Source organism: Charadrius vociferus, unplaced genomic scaffold (assembly GCF_000708025.1).
Source record: "Charadrius vociferus isolate BGI_N301 unplaced genomic scaffold, ASM70802v2 scaffold448, whole genome shotgun sequence".
NCBI classification, from domain to species: Eukaryota; Metazoa; Chordata; class Aves; order Charadriiformes; family Charadriidae; genus Charadrius; species Charadrius vociferus.
In genome coordinates this window covers 140304-161936 of record NW_009649753.1, presented here as the reverse complement: position 1 = coordinate 161936, position 21633 = coordinate 140304, and the positions used below count along the sequence as shown (strand labels likewise).

At 40.9% G+C, this 21633-nt stretch overlaps 1 protein-coding gene across 1 annotated transcript in view; it reads right to left on the bottom strand.

Moving 5' to 3' along the window:
* Window positions 1-3443: 3443 nt before the first annotated feature.
* The window catches only part of MUC2 (mucin 2, oligomeric mucus/gel-forming), a 60690-nt gene continuing 42500 nt past the window's right edge, over window positions 3444-21633 (bottom strand). Inside the window, exons 36-56 of the mRNA XM_009890870.1 lie at window positions 20266-20951; window positions 17446-18248; window positions 16220-17200; window positions 14904-15078; window positions 14094-14341; window positions 12760-12943; window positions 12426-12630; window positions 11608-11786; window positions 11354-11356; window positions 10708-10777; window positions 10287-10387; window positions 10086-10117; window positions 9735-9912; window positions 9026-9130; window positions 8384-8424; window positions 7611-7733; window positions 7055-7153; window positions 6254-6382; window positions 5543-5582; window positions 5126-5255; window positions 3444-3699 (exon numbers count right to left, since the gene is read on the bottom strand). Coding sequence (XP_009889172.1) covers window positions 3444-3699; window positions 5126-5255; window positions 5543-5582; window positions 6254-6382; window positions 7055-7153; window positions 7611-7733; window positions 8384-8424; window positions 9026-9130; window positions 9735-9912; window positions 10086-10117; window positions 10287-10387; window positions 10708-10777; window positions 11354-11356; window positions 11608-11786; window positions 12426-12630; window positions 12760-12943; window positions 14094-14341; window positions 14904-15078; window positions 16220-17200; window positions 17446-18248; window positions 20266-20951 — 4768 coding nt within the window. The remainder of the gene's footprint in view (window positions 3700-5125; window positions 5256-5542; window positions 5583-6253; window positions 6383-7054; window positions 7154-7610; window positions 7734-8383; window positions 8425-9025; window positions 9131-9734; window positions 9913-10085; window positions 10118-10286; window positions 10388-10707; window positions 10778-11353; window positions 11357-11607; window positions 11787-12425; window positions 12631-12759; window positions 12944-14093; window positions 14342-14903; window positions 15079-16219; window positions 17201-17445; window positions 18249-20265; window positions 20952-21633) is intronic.

Below are 21633 nucleotides of genomic sequence, written 5' to 3'. Positions count from 1 at the left end.
GGAATATCCTGTTGGTCAGTTTTGGGTCATCTGTCCTGTCCACTTGTCCAGGTAGGTGGGACCCCTCTACACTTTTCTGCTTCCAACCCTCCAACGGGCCAAATAACAAATTTAGCTGTCCTCGGTTGTTTTAGTAATAAGTTGGCACCCAACTTGGGGCTTGAATCCCCGGCCGTGAAATTAAGAGTCTCATGCTCTACAGGTAAATCCCAGCTTCAACCTGTACTTGGGAATTTCAGCCTGCTTGTATCTGCCCTTTCTTCCCTTAGGGAAAGCAGCAATAAGGCCATGATTTGTTTTGTTTTGTTTTGTATTGTTTTGTTTTGTTTTGTTCACCAGAATGTCCGAGCAGGTTCAAGCACTTTGTTGAGGGACTCAGGGACAAGTTCAAACCCCATGCTTAGAGGAACTCTGCTCATCTCTTGCTTAGGGACAATGTGACAAAGTGAGGCCAAACCAAGCAGCTCTTGGAGGCCAAAAGCTAAGACCCTGACTTTTGGTACCTTCAAAGGTTGTGTGGCTAGAAGTCCCACTTGCCTCCCAAGGCTTCCTCCTTCTTCAAGGCAAAAGTAAAACTGTTAAGTAACTGGAGATGAAGAAAAAGCAACAAACCTAAAAGAAACCTTTTGTCACCAATGAAAGTGGGAGTCTAAAGTCTAAGAGGAGGTGAACCCAGGACTTGGGCATGGAGACATGACAGTGTTTTAGCCACTCTGCCACACAGTTGAACTCTGCTGGGGCTCTTGCTACAGCTCCATTCTTGCTAGACTCCAGAAGACAAGGAAATTCCTGGAGAATGGGGTCAGTCTTGGAGGACAGAGGGAGTCAAGCCCATTCCCTTCTAGCACCAATGTTTTTTATGAAGCTCTCAGTGCCCCTTGCAGTAGGTCCTGCCTGTGAGACAATTGGATCAGAAGGTTACTCTGAGCCCCTAAAGGGCTGATGTTTCCTTGTGAGAGATTTTTTTAGTTTGTCCCCTGGGTTTTCCAGATGAATCTCTGCTTGTGATCTGCAGACCCAATAGCTCTTGCTTAAGAAACAAAATGCTCCATAGAATCAGGTAGAACAGGTCTCTATTTACATCAAAGAGTGTTGTGGGAAGGAGCAAAAGCGCTGCTCACTGCCACTACTACTCTCTTTGCAGGAGTACACACTTAAAGCTTCTTTCTTTTCAAAAGACTGTTTGTGGATTTCTCTGCTGGAAATACTTGAATCTGTTCAATTTTGTCATCCAGTTCCAATGGAAGTACAGGTGTGAACTGAACTGCAAAGTTCTAAGAAAGGGGTGGAAGTTTGACATGTACAGTTTGACCTGGAACTGCCAAGCACTTGTAAATAAGAATTCTCTGACAGTGCCCGCTTGGGAGCCTGCTTATAAGCAGCACTGACCCAGCACCAAAACTGATGTGGCTGCTATAATCCAGAGCACTGTAAGGAACACCATCCTGGCATGCATGTAAATTCCTGTCAGAATAATGTTTTTTTCAGTGCTTACTAAAAGCATACAAGTGTCTGTGGGAAAACACCAGCATTCACTGGTAAAACCCTCTACTCCTTTTTGGAGGGAGCTTGCTTTATTGTTTCTGAAGTCATTTTACATTCTTAGCCATAGACTGCCCTGCTGTGGTGAAGCCAAAATCTGCAGCCTTACTGACTTTTATACAGGATCTTCAACTTCCTTATTTAGAAGTAGTTTGCCCATCACTAGAAGGGACAGAAAGAGCCCGTGCAAAATACAGAACAAATGAAAAAAATGAAGCAAGAGATATTTTAATCTTCAGTGGAATATTTTCTCTCTTTTTCATAGGAAGTAAGGCAGATTTAATCACACCTTGTATGTGTTTGTCTCCAGAAGCTGTTTGCTGACTTCAGCTAAATTTAACTGCAAAAATTAAGATCTCAAAGACAGCTAAATGTCAACAGATTTTGAGAAAAGCATCTTTTTTTTTTTTTTTTTTTTTTTTTGCAAACGACTCAGAAAATTATGGTTGTAGTGTCAGCACAGAAATTATTAGACAACAAAGTATCCACAGAGGAGAGTGACCTTGTAAGTGTTTCAGGAGAAAAGTCTCAGTCACATCTCACAACGAACCTAGAGATAGAAATCCTTAGAAACCCATACTAAAGTAAAAAACCCTGCTTCATAAGTTCTGGAGCTTGCTTTGTAAACTGACGAAACCTCCTTCTTCTTAGATCAGTTATGCCTCCCCCTCCACAGAAATTATCTCTCTAATTATAGTATTCTAAAGATGCAAAACTTCTGGAGTTTCATTTTTCTGTGCATTCCTACCAGTATCTGCACGCTAAACAGCAACATATTTGGCCGGGCTAGTAGTAGCCCAAAATGGTGCCCCCAATTCTTTAGGTAGCAAAGATGTCTGTATTCAGGTTGGCTGTGGCTTAAGCAGTTACTTGTTCTCAGAAGGGTAAATTAGTTAATGAACACAATTAGTGTTCATTAACAGAGACAAAATAATATCAAAAGCATTTTTCACCTGCAACACAAGCTGTTGATTACCCTCATTGTACTTCAGATGATTCAAGAGAGGTGCCCATCTCTCAGCTAATCTCCTTCAGCTCCCCTTACAGTAAGATCAGATAAACAGGTACTTTAGAATGCAATTCAGCTAACCTCCTTTGGATATGTCCTTTGTTGTGTGACAAATGAATGGTGAAAATGGCTGTTTCTCTCCATTTCCTGTAGATGAAGCCTAGGATTACTAGCTCAGAGACGGGCATCTCTTTTGAAAACATTGGAATTTGGACACCTCTTGCTATGGTACTGAATATGCATCCCTCAAGCACTGCAAATGAACTTCATATTCTCACAGCTGAGGGACTATTTTCTTAGTGAAAATACGTAATTGTGATGAACTGAGACAGTTCTAACATACACAGCCCTGCTAAAAATGGATCTGGTGCTAAACTAGAAGTTTCTCTGAGTCATCTGCATGACTTCCTGATGCATTATTCATCTTTGGCTTTGTTCTGGCAGACATCAACTTCTGCCCCACCTTACGCATTGGGTCCTCCAGATATTTCTGGACATTTCTGACACTTCAGTTTTTAAGGAGACAGAAATAAATAATCAAAAAAATTAGGAAATATGTCAGCTGACTTCCTGTAAGTTGGAAATGAACTTCTCTTCTTTTTTAAAACTCAGGCTCATCAAGACAGCACGTGAATAAGTACAAAACCCATGTTTTTTGAAATGTGCTTTTAATCAAACAGAAAATAAGCTGATTATAAAAGAACTCCAAAGGATCTGCACTCGGAAGAATACAAATTTGTGTTCTCATTTTGTGCACAAATAAATAGAGCAGCGTTAAAAATCATCAGAGAACAGGGTACAATAATTGGGAAAAGTGAAGTTCAAAAATAGTCAAGGAAGATCAAAACGGTGCATAGACCTTTTAGTTGAATGCTGCTAGGTTTTCTCCACTTCATTTTGATGTTAAACTGATGGCCCTCTTGATACGGTTCAGAGTTCTTGCCTTGTCATTTTCTTCTGTACTCTGTGACTCACTGGATTGGGAGCTGCTGCATTCAGTGTCTTGACAGCTGCAGCTTTCCACATATATATACTCATGTGAAATTGAATGCCCAGTGGGGCATTTCAGTTCCACTTTCCTCACAGAAGTCCTTGATTCCCTGCAGCAGGAACAGCTGTGCTCCATAGAATTAGCCTCAGCAGAGTATCTGTTGAACATGGAAAAAGGCAACATTACTCTGTGCCAGAAGCCAGCGTACAGAGGAGAGGCTGAAATCAGGTACAGAACTCCCATGAGAAGTTTCGAATAATATGTAGAAGAGCCACAGTTGTGGCTAATGGAAGTGCTAAGCTCATCTGACAGGGCAGTGGTTATAACAATATGTTTTTAAAATTCTTTGCATTTGCTGAGTTTTTTTTCTGGTAGAACAGTTAGTATCGAAGTCCTAGTAAAAAAAACCCAGTGAGTCCTAGGAACTCATCTTCCTTAGATTCCTCTCATCATTCCAGTGCTCATGGATGTTAAATACACCAGATCAACAATTAAGGTCAGACAAAGAAAGCCCTGACCTGAATAAGAAAACTGCATAGACAGGTGACTACAGTGCCATCTACAATGATACCACATCAATCAGTTGGCTACAAGGGCTTCAATTGCATCCTGTGAATCAATGTACAAATCCAAAGCCAGGCAGTGTTAACAGGAAGGGGAAGCAGCAGCTCTTTCTGTTCCTATCTCAGAGCAAAGTGTTTTTTGCAGCCTTGTGTTCATCAGCTTCCCAAACACCATTCCTAACCTGCAGAATCTGTAAATATCAGGCTATAAACTGTGTGGAGAACCATCTTTTTCTTTTATTTGTGTGCAGAGGCAACCACAGCAAGACTAGAAGATGATAAGGTATTTCAAAATACTAATAAACCCACTGGCTAATGGGGGTTCAGTCTGAGACTAATGATCAGTTTTTTTCCCCACATAAGGTGCCCTGTGACATATTCAGTGATAGGCAGAAAATGACAGTTTCTTTGGGGAGTTAGAATTATGTTTTTCCAGTGTTTTAATAGCTCACTACCAGGTCTCCTACTAGCCACTTTTCTTGTAGATCTCTCATTTCAGAGAAAAATGTACAGTGAAACTACCCCACTAACACTATCCCTAAAGCATTTGTTTTCTAATTTCTTTACTGTATAAAAATTGTGCATGTTTGAATCTTCCTTTAAAAGATATATTTGTATTTCATTTTAGATGTTAATTATTGGGAAGCAGCTTTTCAGCTTATGAGCATCAGGTCTGGTTGCTCTCTGGGCTCGTTCCCATTGCAGGAAATAATCCATGTTCTTTTGTGATTTCTAGCCAAGGTGGCCTGACACAAATTACAGACAAGCCAGCTCTTAATGGATGAACAGACCTTATCATAGCTGGCTGGATCCCAAGGCAATTTAGTACACTCTTCTGTTTTGTATTGAGACAAATCAACTGTTCGGTCACAGATTTCATCATTTTGTTGCCCATGGTTTGGGAAGCTGATAGTTTCAGGTCTTCTACCATTCTGTAGTCTACCTATTTATTGTTCCTTTTATATAAACAAGCTCAATGCCAGCAGAATTCAAATCTCATTGTCCGATTAGTTTACTTACAGTGAGAAAGTTCCACATGTTCCTTCACATTCAGTCATGACAACTCTGTCCACAGAACGGCAGCCCCTATAGGTGATAAAGTCTGTTCTTTCACGGACAGAGCACGGTGTGGAACTATCCAGAGGTGCACCTATAAGGCAAGATCAGAAAGCACATTCAGTGAAACAGCTCCAGAAGTTTCTTACAGTTCAGCACTCTCTGGGCTTCACTAGTGCATTCAAATAATTGTTTTAAGTGGTCTTTCTGCTTCAGCTTGAACCTTCCCAGAGAGATCAGACAGTGAATGCTTGGAATAACAAACATAAATATAAAAGTATCTATTTAAAAACATATATGCCTTTATGGCTGCAAAGTGGGTTGATTTAAGAAGAAAATTCATTCTGTGTATTGTTGATTCAGGTACACTTGCATACTTACAGGTTTTGCAACAACCATTAGGTAAGAGTGTAATCGTTCCCTAAAAGAACAAAGAAACAGGAAAAATAATATTATTTTCTTTCCCTGTATTAAAGAAGCTTTTAGACCAATAACCGAAGAGACCAGTTCCTCAAAGGCTGGAAATAAACAGTGAAAACTCTAGCACCGATCTGAATAAACGAAGATAATGGTCTCTTCCAGACTTGAAACCTATCAATTTACAAAGGATTTTGGAAATAAAGATAATGCTTTGAAGGAAGTCTGTAGTTAACATCATGCAGTTTTTCCTCAGAAACAATTCCAAAAAAATGTTTTTTCAGAGACCTCTGTATTTGAATGTATATGCATGGTGTTACTGGCAGCCTACTGACTGAACAGCTTGTGCTTCTGTAACATTCAAGAAAACATGATTCTTGTTCAGACAGGACCCCACACAAAACAGTGAGGATGTTGTATCTCAACGCTGACCAGTGTTTTGGCTACTGAGAGACAGCTGCCAGTTATAAGCCTTGCACTCTCATCCAGATATCTTATTTTATATACTCTATAGGTCTGTGCGTGAATGCAGCAGAAACTTTTACCCTCGGGACTGAGAAACTTTGGTGAAAGGTCATCAGAGCTTAATTTTAGTTTTGTTGCTAGTTAGGTGGCTGAAATAAGCTGAAGTAATCTATGCATTGAGTAGAGGGTAAGTTTTCCATATTTACTTACAGGTTTGCAGCTTTCCTCATTGAATGCTGGGCAGGTAATCTCAGATGTGGAAGAGATAAGCTGATTGTGGATATTTGCACAGCTATAAATGGTGCAGTTGTTGTAAGGATCATTTTTAAACTCTCCAGGCTGCAAGGAAAATACAAAATGTAGTAACGAAATCTGAAGAGATCTCAGACTGAAATTTTCCTGTCCTCTGACAATGACTTTCCTCTTGTTTCACAGACAATTATTTTTAGGTTAACAGCCATTTTGGGTACAGATATTGGGTACATGTATTGCAGTATGCTATACGTGGAGACACTCTTCAGTTTTACATGGGATTTCCCTTGGAAAAGAAAAATCCCTCTGAAGTATGTAAAGTACGTTAGAGTTATTAATAAAATCATCCATGCCAATGGATTTTGCCTAGGGTAAGCCAAACTGTTATATGGTAATTAAGAACAATCCTAAATTTTCACCCTATAGGGGCAATAAAATAATTTCATGTGTAGGCTTTACTAGTGTTTTGCAGGACACAGAAATCAAATAATAGAGAAAAGCCCAAGCTTCCAGACATCACAAGAAAAACCCTTCTAACGGTACTGGATTTGTCATTCCAGGAAGAGCCTTCCAGAAAATTTGATTTCTTGAGTCCTTCCTTCAGGCTGAAAAATTGTAGATAGACTTTGCTTTAAGTGAGCCTCTGATCTTTCAGGTGCAAACTTACACAAAGCCTTATCTCTGACAAGGAGATGTTCCCTCTCTGAAAGAGGGAACTTTATAAATTTAGTAGAGATGTAAAATGTAGAGCATACTTACACTCAATATGAGCTCAGAATTGTCTGCTGTATGTATAACACACTTAGTCTGCACACATCTTCCACAACATTCACCTTTCACTGGTTGAAGTTCATATCCCTAGAAATTAAAATTAATAAAAAACAAAAGCACTATGATAGATGGTTTTTTTAGAAATAAATGAAAACATACTATCCCATTAATTGATTACGCTTTGAAGTGCACTCTAGATTTGTTCCTTTCTTTGTCCCAATACAATAGAAGACAAGTAATAAAAGCAGGCTATAGATGGAATAAATTAAAGCACTACAACAAAAATGCCTAAAAATTAAATATCACTCCATTAAGTGCTGTACAGGAATTCCCCAGCTAATCCTCCTAATGTGAACTGAATACTGTAAGTTACACAGTCAAGCTTTGTGCACTAGATTGCTCAAGGATAGTTGGTATCCACACTGGAGTTGGCCTCTGGATTTCTGTTCCCTGTCCTTTGCTTATACCACTCATTAATCAAACTGCTTTTCACATACATGAGTGTGTTGGGATTTATTTGGTTTGTTTTAAGTTTGTTACTTACTGCTTTACAATATGTGTTGCATGGAATATGTTCACATGAGATGATATTCAATTGAGTGCTGACATTAACTTCATTAGTGCAGAAACAATTCTGGCATTTATCAACAAAGACTGACGAGTTAGGCTATAAATTTTAAGAAAAAAAAGGTTTATATGTTAATGAGATATGACAAGTGTGACAAACATTTCTTAATTTCAAAAAAATCTGTAAACCAAGCACTGGAAAAGGAAACAATCATAAACACTATTGGATAGCTATTTATGAAGCTAGCCATTTATGAAGACAACATATTAAGTATTGAATTACATTTAACATGTTTCTTTATTGAAGTCCTGTATAGCAAAGATAAACTTGGATATTAAAAGGAAAGATGTCATAGAAATAGCTGCAATAACAGTTGCTAGACTCAACAGAATTTATTAGGAATCTAAGTCTCTTTAGATTAATACTTATTTACAAATATTTTCCTTTTTCAAAGCAGAGTTTTAAAATTATAATAATGTGCTGACAGTAAATGTGGACTGACTTTTTAAAATGCATGCACACTTAACTCTAAATCCAAGTCTCTCCCTGATACTGACATACAAACAACTCTTCAGTCTCTTTCATACACAGCAACCTTTTCAGAAAATATTTAGGCTTTGTGAAATTGATGAAATCCTGACAGGAATTTGAAAATGTCTAAAATATTGATTATCCTCATAGCAGTTCTGATAAAGTATACCAAATGATCTTTTAAACATTTTTAGAAGGCTGTTGATATAGGAACTTACCAAGAACTCAGCATTCTGATGTACACAAACCCTCTTGGGAACTGTTAACAAGCAAGGAGTTAGGTGGTTACATAAAGGGGAAAAAATGGTCTTCACCTCACTCTAGTCAAATTCATTTCTTCCACAATGAATCACAATGCATATGGTCAAATACATTGGTTGTTCCCCATTTCTCATAACAGACATGGCATATATAAAATATAAGAACAAATACTGCATGTGCAAAAAGGGAGGAAGGTTTGGCCCAATATACGCAGTCCAGTTCATTGCCAAGAATGCCCTCTTAACAGGTACAAGTAGTTCCTTGTTTCAATTACCAAGAACAAAACAGACTTTGTAAAGCTATCTTCTACTGGGCATGCTTACAGGGACGTTTTGCTAGATTAAGCTGAAATCACTGTCCCAGTTAATTCTGCAGCTGTTCTTACATGTACTTACAACCAGGAAACCTGAACTTGAGCCACCTGAGCTCTATCTGATTTCTTAGTTGTTTGTCATAACCATAGTAGCAGTAACCAATGTTATTAGTAAACAATTTGTTGGTTACTAATGTAAGACTGTTACATACAGTCTTACTCAGTATGATGATAATTTATTTAATATATAATGCTAATAATTGTAATATATTTCCAAGGGACTTACCACACTGATACACAGGACAGCACTGACCACTGGGAATATAAGAATGAATTTCAAATCCCAGTTTACACTTGGGGGCTTTAGCTGTGCACAAGCTTGTATTGCATTCTGAAAAAAAAAAAAAAAAAAAAAAGGAATAAAGCCAGAAAGTACACAAAATCATGGCTACTAGAAATAGGCACCTATCAAAGCATTTAGGATAGACTTTCCATTGCTAGGTAACAGGCCAGATCATCTTCAAAGAAACAAATTCAAGAAAGAGAACACATTTTTCCTAGTGAATCCAGGCACTGGATTGGGGAATTGCACTAGTTTATGAAACCTTTTCTGCTATGTAATTACCAAGTTCTCTTTGCAGACAAGTAGTGGACAACTGTTTCTCTCTCCAATGTTGTAGGCAACTGACACAAAATGAAAATCCACATAGAATTCCATAATCTATCTGCATTTTACTTGAATAAAATATAGTCCTGAACTCAAGAACTATAGATTCGGTTATGTTGAGTCCCATAATTGTAAATTCAGTTATGCTGAGTCATTGCAATATTAAAACATATTTTCCCTAACAGTGCACAAGCTGATTTTAAAAAAAGCATGAGGAAAGATACTATTTTGTGACTCCCTGCTGCAAGTCTCTGGTGCTAAATCAGTTCTCTTTTCCTTTCTATTCCTAAAAGGCATAGAAAGACTATAAACAAAAGTATAAACTCACTGCAGGTGACAATGGGGCAGCACGAGTCTTCAGAATTTACTTCATTGACCTCATAGAAGCCTTCTCCATCACAAGTGGTCTTATTTTGTTTGGGACACTCATGAGGCCCACATACAATGCCATTTCCACCTTCCAGGCAAATACAGTCTTGACAGTCTACTGTAAACTTTTCCCCAAACTGTCATTAAAGAAAATAAAGCGAGTGATTGCATGGTTACGAATTAAAAAGAACAGAAGTAAAAACAGGAATGAAAAGTTGGGAGATCACAAAATAAGATTGCACCAGTGGAGACCACTGTCCTCTCCCCATCCCCAGCCTCTACTTGAAATACAAAACATATGGCAGCATACCTCTCTTGGTATCTTATCCACTCCAACACAGCCTGTGAAAATATCAAAATAAATTTCCATTACCACTCATATAACAGTAGACATCTCTACTATACGAGTACTTGTATGAGTACTGAATACAGTCAGATCGATGTTGCATACATGAGAAGGAAGCAACAAAGTGGAAATAAACGTGCATCTAATTGAAGCAGTAAAACTCACCACAAGTTTTCACACAGACATCCACACCAGTGTCATACAGCATTGTTCCATTAGGACAGAAACAGCCTTCCACTTGTTTAGTTGAAGTTTCATTTTGTTGACTGCACAAGACAAAATGTTCAGAGAAACACCATCACTGTCATAGGCACGCAGAGCAACATTATGCCAAATAACCTTTCACTGAAGACAGAGTGGCAAATGATCTGCACATGTGCAATTTAGGAATTGTCAGCGTTCATGTTTGGTATACCAAAAATCATAAACAGTACAGGTACCCAGATTTATGATCAAGAGTACAGTGCTACCAAATTTGACAGTCAATTTAAGACATGACAGGAGGTTGATTTCCCTCATCCATCCATGCATTAGATATGACAAAACAGTTGTATGAGCTATAACTAACAATGAATGAATTATTTACCTTGATTTGCAGGTTATCTCTTTAGTAGGACCACATGCTCTGTATTCTTTACCTGACGGGCATTTATAAGCTGGAATGGAAAAATAAAAAGGAGGAAGAGCTCAGTAACAGTATCATATAAAAGCCCCATGACCTTATGCCAAGAAATGGAACACTGTCTATTCATTTTCCTATGTATCTTTGATAATCTTGAGAAGCAAAGAGAAAAAACCCCAAACAGATAGCAGACTCATGTCTCTGAATGGAATTATCTTATGCAATTTAGCCATAGAGATATAACACCATACTTTACATTAAGGAGATAAAGCCAAGAGTCTACATCTTGATTACAATTTTTTTTTCATAATTTCAGTCTCTTTTGCACAAGTTCTCAAAGGGGAGTGTATTCCTACTCTCTGTCCTCTTCTTACTACAGCTGAACAGGTTGCCCAGTGAGGTTGTTGAGTCCCTGACTCTGGAGACATTCAAAACCCTCCTGGACGCTGTCCTGTGCAACTTGCTGTAGGTGAACCTGCTCTGTTAGGGAGGTTGGACTAGATGATCTCCAGAGGTCTGTTCCAACCCTGACCATTCTGTGATTCTGTGAAAATGATTGCATATTTGACTAAATACAAACTGATCTGTTGATGCCTGCAAAACACAAAACTGCCTGTGTACAAAGAAGTATCTACTGATACAGATGTTTCCGGCACAGTCAATAGATGTATATTTTTGTAGGCTCATTTATCATTTCCATTGTTAAAAATGTTACCCATAAAATTCCTTAGGGAAAGCAGCTGGTGTGATTTATTGGTGTCTTCATTGCTCAGAAAGGAATATGACTTACTGTTAGGACATTATTGCTGAAATAGTACCATATAAGATTCCATAACAGCTTAAGATAAATGGCCAAATACTTACAGCAAACACCATTGGTGTGACTTCTCCAGTCAATGCATACACTTTGATCAGCACAGGTGGCAGCATAGATCTGCAGACTTGAGCATTCCAGGTCCAAGTTGGGAACTAGACAACTATCAAAAACGCAGGCTGCATAGTACTTTTCAGGATGGACAAATTCATGACAGGGCTCAAACACACTAGAAACAGAAACATGTATCATTATTAGTTACTGAATAATCCATGAATTCTTCAATATGCTTAATGTTATAATGTGGCAACAAAGGTGCTTAAGAAGATGTGAACAAGGACTATTACTGAGAGATTTTTACTAAAAACACTTAGCTAGATTGTAACCTTTCAATATATCTTAAAGTATTTTCCACTTACCTACAAAACACGCAGGCACCAACATTTTCTGTCCAGGAGCTACATGAATATTACTGAGTGTAACCATGAACTACTTTTCTAAAGAGATTTTGTTTAGTTTTTTTTTTTTTTTTTATTCTGACACAATGTTCTAAAAATTAAGACCTCTGTTTTCAGTTGGACTGTTTTCTGCTAAGTGAGTGTGGGAAAAGGCAAGAGCATAGGACAGTGGGGTGCAGAGAGTGTAAAAGAATGTGAAAACATCAAGAAAAGTTAACGTAGCAGCCAGAGGATTGGAAGAAAACTATCAGCAAAGAATGACATCTAGGAACAGTAAAAAGAATGGAAGCAACCCACAAAGCTACGAAAAAAGGACCAATAGCTGGAAACACTTTTTATTGAGGAATGAACCCTAAAATTGCCACTTAATTTGAAGATCCCAGGGTTATAAAGCCCAGAGGAATGTCTACCTTCCCAAAAGAAGCTCGCAGATGGAAGATTCTTTGCAAGGCTGCATTGGGGTCGTGCTTGGTGCCTTTGTAGGACTTAGGCCTGGAGAGCACTGCGGTTTGGAAGGATCATCCACTTGCCAATGATCCGCCATGGTTTCACAGTTTTCTGCAATGTTTCCATTTGGCAACATGCAGTCATCTGCTGTGTTGTTATTGCAAATACCTAAAATTGGTAAGGGGAAAAGAATTCACTCACAATTTGTTATCAAATTACATTCATCTTTGTGGCAGGGTTGTCATTCACCTGTTTGTGGTTTTCTGAGAGTACAAAAAATACAGGAGTAAGCCTTACCACACTGCCCGTGAGTGTTGTTGCCAAACAGGCTGTAGGGCATTCTGATAGAAAAGGACAAGCCGTTGTAGGTCACATTCGTTTTCAGCTCAGGAATTTCCACTACACGATTTATGCCTGACTCATAGATGCTCAAGCCAAATTTTTTATAAGGCAAAGCCACTGCCTGTTTGTTTACTGTCACCTAATAAATAAAATAAAACAAACAAAAAAAAAAGACATATATTTAGGCTGACTTTAGAAAACAACTGACTGTTCTTTATTTTGCATTGCAGATAGAATGTAAAGGCAAATAATGTGCTTTTAGTTTGTAACAAGTGTCCCTGTGTTTCCTTTTAAGTTACTGGAAAGCCGAACTTTTCTTTTCTGAGCCAAAGAAAAGACCTATTGGCCACTGATAAACTAGGCTAAAATTCAGAGTTTAAACCAGCTAAATTCTAACACTCAACAGATTTATTAGCATGACTATGGTATTGAGGACACCCCATGAAAGTGCAATATAAAATTCTCCTAAATTCTTAGTGCACAGAATTTTAACTTTCTTGGCATAAAGTGAACATGCTTGTAGGAAAATTAAATGAAAGAAATAAGCCAAAATCTCTATTATTTATTTAAATACAGTAGCCATGATATATGTATGGAACTAACACTGCTACTTTTACTCAGCAATAGTAGATTTCCTGGCTTTGGAGAAAAAAAAAGAGGTCTAAATGTTGCAAATTTTCAACAATATGCTGCAACCTAACTTGTAATATTCCCATGGAGTAATGTACAAAAATAAACTAAACAAACCTACAAAAGCCTGAAACTAAACACTTCTCACCCAGTTTTGAAGCCCCAAAGCTGGGGCATCATATTTGTCAACGAAATAAACACATAAGAACCCCTATTCTGAAAAATGAAAAGGTGACACCAATCACTAGTAATGGTACTTTTTAAAAAATGCTTAACCCCAGTACTTTATTGTTATGTATAATTTACATTGTGTCCTCCCATTCAACATTTATTCTTTTCCTTTGTTACATTAACATTCATTAAAATTGAATTTATTTTATATTCTTAACTCTTACCAATTTCTCTGTGTTTGTGTATTTAGGGAGATAAGCCACAGCAAATATTTGAGATAAAAATGGGAAGAACTAGTAGAAAATTTTCCCCATATTCAGAGTCAAAAAAGCAGTCCTTCAAAGCAGTTCTATTTTATAATTTAAACTGATATTATCTAAAACACATACTCCTTTTAAATATTTTTTCCTAACATAATGAATATAATTAGCAGGTTGATGCTGTATTAATATTTTAATCAAGAAATCAAAGGTAATATTCTCCAATACCTCTACTTGTAGAGTATTTGGTTTGACTACTGCTATGCGCACTTCCTGAGTCTCATGTCTCACAATGAGCGTTCGAGGACAGGAGACTACATCCCGTGTGTCACAATGGTAGTTGTCAATGTAGACACCAAAGTTGTCAACTTTCTTATTAATCTCTTCCACAAGGACGTATGTACAATTCCCTTGATAGCTGTAGTACAGTCCATCAAAAGTTATGTAATGTGGGTCTCCCCAACCAGTGCAATAACCTACAAAAACATACAGCTAGGTTAGCTTCTTATGGCACATACAGAATCAGATCAAACTACAACCGAAATCTGTAGGTGTAGAATTAATCTCATCTATCTGAAAGCATTTATATGTTCAAAGTGTATATGTCAACACATGAGCTTATTATCTATAACTCATCAATAATAGAGAAAAATAGGAACTTTCAGGGCACAGTTCATCTGACTTATTTCTGATAGACAACTGAGAATAGGATTAACTGCACCCTAGATACACCTTACCAATAGTCTCAACAAATAACTTATATGTAGGCTTCTACCCTATAGAGGTCTGAATCTGGACAGTTAAATCTTGCCTTGGGAGACCAATTTATTTTACTAACACAATAGTTATGTAGATATGATGGCAAATTAAGTAAAAGCCCCGATTAGCTAAAAAGAATCGATGAAGCCCTCCAAATAGACAAACACTAGAAGTCTGAGGGTCACAGCCTTGTGCAATACTTGTCCCCTGATAAATATTGCTGCTCTTGACACTGTTTTTCCCACAGGAGATGAAATATTTAACAAAATATATACTCACAATCACACTCCCAGTGCCAACAGCATCCGTCCTTATCAATGACTGGCACTGGAGAAAGCCCATTGGTACATGTAGGTTTAGGAGGTGGATTACAGATTATGGGAACCACTTGGACTATATTGTCTTCTATACATGTTACATTAACGCAGTCACAGAGCCACCATGAATCACCTGGCTGTGTTTGGAAAGAGAAGGGGAGGAGGAAGAGAGAGAAAAGCTTAAGAAGCAGTCAGACTGACAACAGTTATGCCTGAATATCTTTTCAAAGTTTTAAAATGCCATACGTTTATTGATACATTTTTCCCCACCAGAAGTCTGAAAATGGGAAGGAAGTCCAAAAGTCAGCACCATCAAGGGCTGCAAGATGAGCTAGGACTACTGAGAGCTGCGAATTGAAAACCATTACTTATAAAAGTCAAGCCAGTAAACTTTTTCAGTTTCAGCTATCTAAAAGTTAGATGTCCAATCTAATCTTATCACCTAGAGTCCCTCTCTTATCAATAGTGAAAGACACTGATTAATATCTCATCAATCCCCTTCCATGAATGCCTAGAACAGATTAACAGCTAAAGCTACAGTGAACACCAGCCATTTGGGGAGTAATGTCTAAGGTGATTATGTGCATGCATTTTGATTGTGTGCATTTTTTCCTATCTTCCACCAGTTTTTCAGCCATGTATGATTTTTATTCCTGCAGATTTACTGAGCAAGTTGGTAGACATCTAAGATGTGAGGAGGCTTTAGAAATGTACAAGACATTAGCTTCTCTGTGTAAGAGGTGGAGGGCTCCAAAAAAAACAGAACTCCGAGTCAAATTTCACGAGCATTCGAATGAGGTGATCTGTTTCACAGTCCTGCCATGAAACCAGACTATGACCAAGTATTGACTCATTCCAAACTCAGACTAGTTCAACTCTCTGGTTTCTTGTTGGGCTGTGCTGTAAACACACAAATTTTCCCTACTCTGGACCTATTCAAAAGCAGACACAGAAAAGACAGTGTAGCACCACTTAGCCCTTAGTTATGTCTTCATCAGAGCTATCCTACAATAAAGAGAAACATTGAACTGTGATCTACTTACTTGAAGAAAGCCTTTTTTAAAGTATTCTTGAAGAACTACTAGCAGTAGTTAAGCTATCAAACCAAATGCCATTGGAAGTTATGCTGATACCCCAGAAAATAGGAATACATAGAATAGATTGATACATTCTTTTCTATCCAGATTAATATGTACTCTGTATGTTATTAACATTGAAATTATGTGCCTAGTCTCCATCCAAAGTAGAATGCTAAAAAAACCCATGAAATCTACTCACTGCATAAGATTCATTAGGTGAAATGGAACAGTTTTTTCCAGGAGTGGTTGCTGGTGGACTTGTAGTTGAACTTGAAGGACTGAGTGGAGTAACTGTGCTGTACGTAGAACTTCCCACAGTGGTGACTGCACTTGATGTTGCAGTAGGCCCAGAAGTATAATTTGAGGGAGTGGAAACAGAGGTAGTGGTGGTGGTAGTTAGAGTGATTGTGGTAAAATTCTTAGAGGTTGTTCCTGAAGTGGTGGTAAAAGATTCTGTTGGAGTTGTACCAGAGGTGGTGACTGACATGGGGGTGGTTGATACTGATGGCAGAGATACAATAGTGCTAACAGTAGGCACTAAGGAGGATGGTCCTGAACTTGCGGTGGTAGTGATGGCAGTAGATCCTGTCAGAGTACCCTGAGTTGCAGTGGTTGTCACTGGGCTACTAATTTCAGTCATTACTGTGGTGCTGCGGGGAGTGGATCCTGGGGGTGTGGAGCCAGAAGTGGTGGCTGATGATGTTTCAGTGACTCCAGAGGTGGTGACTGTCAGTGTGGTTGTTGATCCTGGTGTTGGGGATAGAGTAGTGCTGGCTGTAGACGTGGAGGAAGATGATACTGAGGTTGTGGTGCTGATGGTGGAGGTGTGTGATCCTGTGGGAGTGCTCCCAGTCCCAGTGGTTGTGGTGGTTGTGGAGGTTGTGGTCTCCTGGCTAGATGTTCCCGTTACTCTGGTGGTGCTGTGGGGAGTGGATCCTGGGGTTGTGGAGCCAGAAGTGGTGGTTTTGGTGGTCGGCTCTGGTTGAGTGACTCCAGAGGTGGTGACAGTCAGTGTGGTTGTTGATCCTGGTGTTGGGGATAGAGTAGTGCTGGCTGTAGACGTGGAGGAAGATGATACTGAGGTTGTGGTGCTGATGGTGGAGGTGTGTGATCCTGTGGGAGTGCTCCCAGTCCCAGTGGTTGTGGTGGTTGCGGAGGTTCTCATCAGTTCTGCATCTGCCTAAGCCAGGCAGAGGCACAAGGATGAAAAACCTCCTCAGAACCCTCCTGAGTCAGGGAACACAAGACCTTCTACACAGGACCCCTGTACCCTCCTCACTTCTGAAACACTCAGACCAAGGGCTACCTGTGGGCACCAGCCATTTCAGGGAACACACAACAATTACTCCCACCCCTGATGCCATGCAGAAGGCACAAGCTGAGATGCTCACAGACCGTCATTTCTCACACGGCAAGGCAACCCACGAGAGCATGGATCAGAGAAGTACCTGTAGGTGTTACAGATGGAGTTGATGGAGTTGATAGGGTGGTGGTGTATGTTGGCGTGGGTGTGGATGTGCTTGTAGTAGTCGTAGTGGGTGTTGTTGTGCCAGGACCAGTTGTCGTTGTCCCCGGGGTGCTGCCGGTGGTGGTGTGTGATGCTGTGGGAGTGCTCCCAGTCCCAGCGGTTGTGGTGGTTGTGGTGGTTGTATTGGTTGTCGTCTCCTGGCTAGATGTTCCCGTTACTCTGGTGGTGCTGTGGGGAGTGGATCCTGGGGGTGTGGAGGCAGAAATTGTGGTTTTGGTGGTCGGCTCCGGTTGAGTGACTCCAGAGGTGGTGACAGTCAGTGTGGTTGTTGATCCTGGTGTTGGGGATAGAGTAGTGCTGGCTGTAGACGTGGAGGAAGATAGTCCTGAGGTTGTGGTGCTGACGGTGGTGGTGTGTGACCCTGTGGGAGTGCTCCCAGTCCCGGTGGTTGTGGTGGTTGTGGTGGTTGTGGTCTCCTGGCTAGTTGTTCCTGTTACTCTGGTGGTGCTGTGGGGAGTGGATCCTGGGGTTGTGGAGCCAGAAGTGGTGGTTTTGGTGGTCGACTCTGGTTGAGTGACTGCAGAGGTGGTGACCGTCTCTGTGCTTGTTGGTACTGATGGTTTGGACTGCTGAGTAGTGGTGCCTACGGTAGACACTGTAGTTTCCTTTTCTGTCGTTCTAGTTGTTGGCCGTGGGGTAGCTGAAGGAGTAACTGTAGTACTCGTCTTTGTCGATGTTCCTGGTTCAGTTGTTGTGCTCTCTTTAAGATGGGGAGAAAACACAGTATTTAATCTCAAGTAGGCTAATCTTGCATGGGAGACATTGATGTAAACACTTTGTCAAGGATCAATGTCAGATGGAACAGCTGCCTGTAGCGTTAAAACTTTATACTGCAGAGAACAGTTCAGCAGTCCTAAACCCAGGGGAATTCCTTGAGTTTATCAGTGAAATCTTTGGTTAATTCTGTATTGCCGTCTTGCTATATTCTATGGATAGACCACCGTTCCCTCTGCTACTTCATGTGGCATGTTCATACCAGCATTGATTATGCTCAGAGTCATTTGATTCTACTGAAACCAAGCAGTTGCTGGAGCAATGTGTACTCCATACCTAACTCCCAGGCCCTTAAGACTACTCACCCACAAGCTATTTTGCCATGCTAGGAATCCCAAATTCACGTTCTGGTTTTTTCCTTCTCTCATGACCAAGCCAGTTTTCATTACGGGCCCTAAGGCAGGCTCCTTTTAATTAGTTTTTGACTAGCATTTTATTAATTGCTCACGAGACTCAGAGGCCAGCCTCAGAGCCATCTGCTTGTGCTTTTACAGCATGACGTAAGACACACATGATAGATGATAGAGAAGCACCGCACACATAGTAAGAGTACAGTCATAATGCTGGAGGATAGGAGCAAGTAAGATACACCACTCTGCCCACACGGTCCACAAGGCCAGTCCCACAGCTAAAATCAATTCACATTTGGGAGAGCACAGGCAAACTTCTTCATGTTCAGGAGGAAACACAGGAACAGACGGTGTACTGTCACAGGGGCAGATTTAGTGGGACGTTAGGGGGTCTCACATTGCTGCAGAAATGTTGACTTGCTTCCCAGCAGTGCAGGGTAAGCTGGAGGACAAGACTCATGGGAATGCTGGGAGAACTCGGCTGCCCAGAGCCTTGGTCTGTAGCAAGGGGCAACCTGCGGTCTCAAACCTTTCCACAGACCCTGCCAGGGAAAATCTTCCTACAGCCAGAATTGCAGGTGAGTGGCAGCAATGCCACAGAGGCTACGCAAGGGAAGAAAGCGAAGAAAATCTGCACATCTGTGCCCAAACAATGACTGAAATGACAGTGCCACACACCCAAGCCCCACTCCCATCTCACATCATGGGTCCTACTGCGTACATTCTCTCCAGCTGAAGGACGAGGTACAACAGCAGCAAAGCAAGATTTCACATCAGTTCAGTATCTATATAAGCTGGGCAGAGACATGAGTATGAGGAAACCCCTAATGTTCCCGATAATCAAAAGAATGGAACTGAGAACCAGAAATTTATTGTTCGCTCAGCCTCCTAAACAGAGAGGTCACTACAGGACCCACTCTGCTCCACTCTTATGAGATTCCACCTGGAGGACTGGATCCAGCTCTGGGGTTGTCAGTACAAGAAAGACACAAAACTTTTTGACTGGGTCCAGAGGAGGGCCACAAAATTATTAGAGGGCTAGAACACCTCCCCTATGAAGAGAGGCATAGAGAGTTGGGGTTGTTCAACCAGCGGAAGAGAAGTCTCTGGGGAGACCTCCTTGCAGCCTTTCAGTGCATAAGGGAGGCTTATAAGACAGAAAGATAGATAGATTTACCAAGGCCGGTAGCTACGGCACAAGAGGCAATGTTTTTTAAACTGAAAGACGGTAGGTTTATATTGGACATAAGGAAGATATTTTTTATGATGAGGATGGTGAGACACTGGAACAGGTTTACCAGAGAAGTTGTTGATGCCCGATCATTGGAATCGTTCAAGGTCTGGTTGAATGGGGGTCTGTGCAACTTGATGTAGTGAAAAAAGATCCTACCCATAGCAAGGGGGTTGGACTAAAAGGTCTCTAAAAAGGTACCTTGAAAGCAAACTATTCTAGGATTCTGTGATTTTTTTTTTTTAAATATATATCAAATATACTCCATCGGAGGGCAAAAATTAAGATTCGTGTTAAGCTACCAATAAACCTTGAATTCTCCCATAGCAAGGCAACAAATGACAGGACAGCGAGAGACTTACTCAATTCTTCTGAAGTTGGAGGCAGCGGGGTTTTGGTGTTTACAATTGGTGTTCCGGGCGTGCTTGTAGTAGTTGGGGTGGGTTTTGGTGTGCCAGGAACAGTTGTCGTCCCCGGGCTGCTGCTGGTGGTGCTGCTGGGGGGCATTGTGGTGGTGCTGGTGCTGCTGGGGGGCTGCGATGTCGTTGTCGTGGGAGCGGTTGTCGATACGGTTGGAGAGGACACTGTGCTTGTTGTGGTTGAAGGTGTGGTTGTCGTGATGCTTGTGGTGGTAGTTGGAAGGCACTCTGGTAAGTCAGGGGTGCAGCAGACACTGATCTCGTAATTGAGGCAGACTGGCATTGGTATAATACCTCCTGTGGGCTGATCTTTATTGTTACAGATGAGCCCTGTCTCAACACTGCATTCCACCTTCTGCCCTAAATCTTCAATGGGAACATCAGGGAATTTCTCTGCTCTGCATGAAATATTCTCAACATTCACGCAGACCCAGGAAGGGTATTTTGCCAGAATATTCTCAAAGGTTTCATAGTCACCACTGTTTCTGTCAGAACCATCTGGGTAACTCACGTCAATCCAGTCTGTCCAGTTGCAGGCACAGTCTGGGGGACAACAACAAGAGGAACAGTTAGAAACAACCAGGACAGAGAAAACAAGCTGGGGCACCACCACAATCAAGGGTGGTCCCCTGGGCATCCACCAATCTCAAGGGTGCCCCTCAGGAAGTGCTACACTAGTCAGCCAACCCTGGCCACAGCAAAGCTCACTCGTGCTGGCAGGCCTCCCCTTCTTGACCCTACAAAGAGCACGCTAGGGCCAAATCTGGACACAGGCACTGCCGAGCCATGTGTGTCCCCACCTCACAGCTAGGGCACATTGCTGTATTGGTCTTGTCGTGTGCAAAAACCACTCACATAAGGCCAACACATGAGGTGGAGCAGGACCAAGCAGGGACTCCCACCATGCTCGCACCTTCTTGTGCCCCGCACACCGCCTCACTCTCTCAGGGAGTAACCAAACACCTGGAAGGCTTGTGACCACAGAGGAAGCAGGCACAGGATACACACTGCGGCCAAAACGTCGACTTCCTTCCCAGCAGTACACAGGCAGCTGGAGAACAACACTCATGGGAATGCTGGGAGAACCCAACTGCCCAGAGCTTTGGTCTGTAGCAAGGGGCAACCTGCGGTCTCAAACCCTTCCACAGACCCTGCCAGGGAAAACCTTTGAAGCTGCCTACAGCCAGAACTGCAGGTGAGTGGCAGCAATGCCACAGAGGCTACGCAAGAGGAGAAAGCGAAGAACCTGCACATCTGTGCACAAACAATGACTGAAATGACAGTGCCACACACCCAAGCCCCACTCCCATC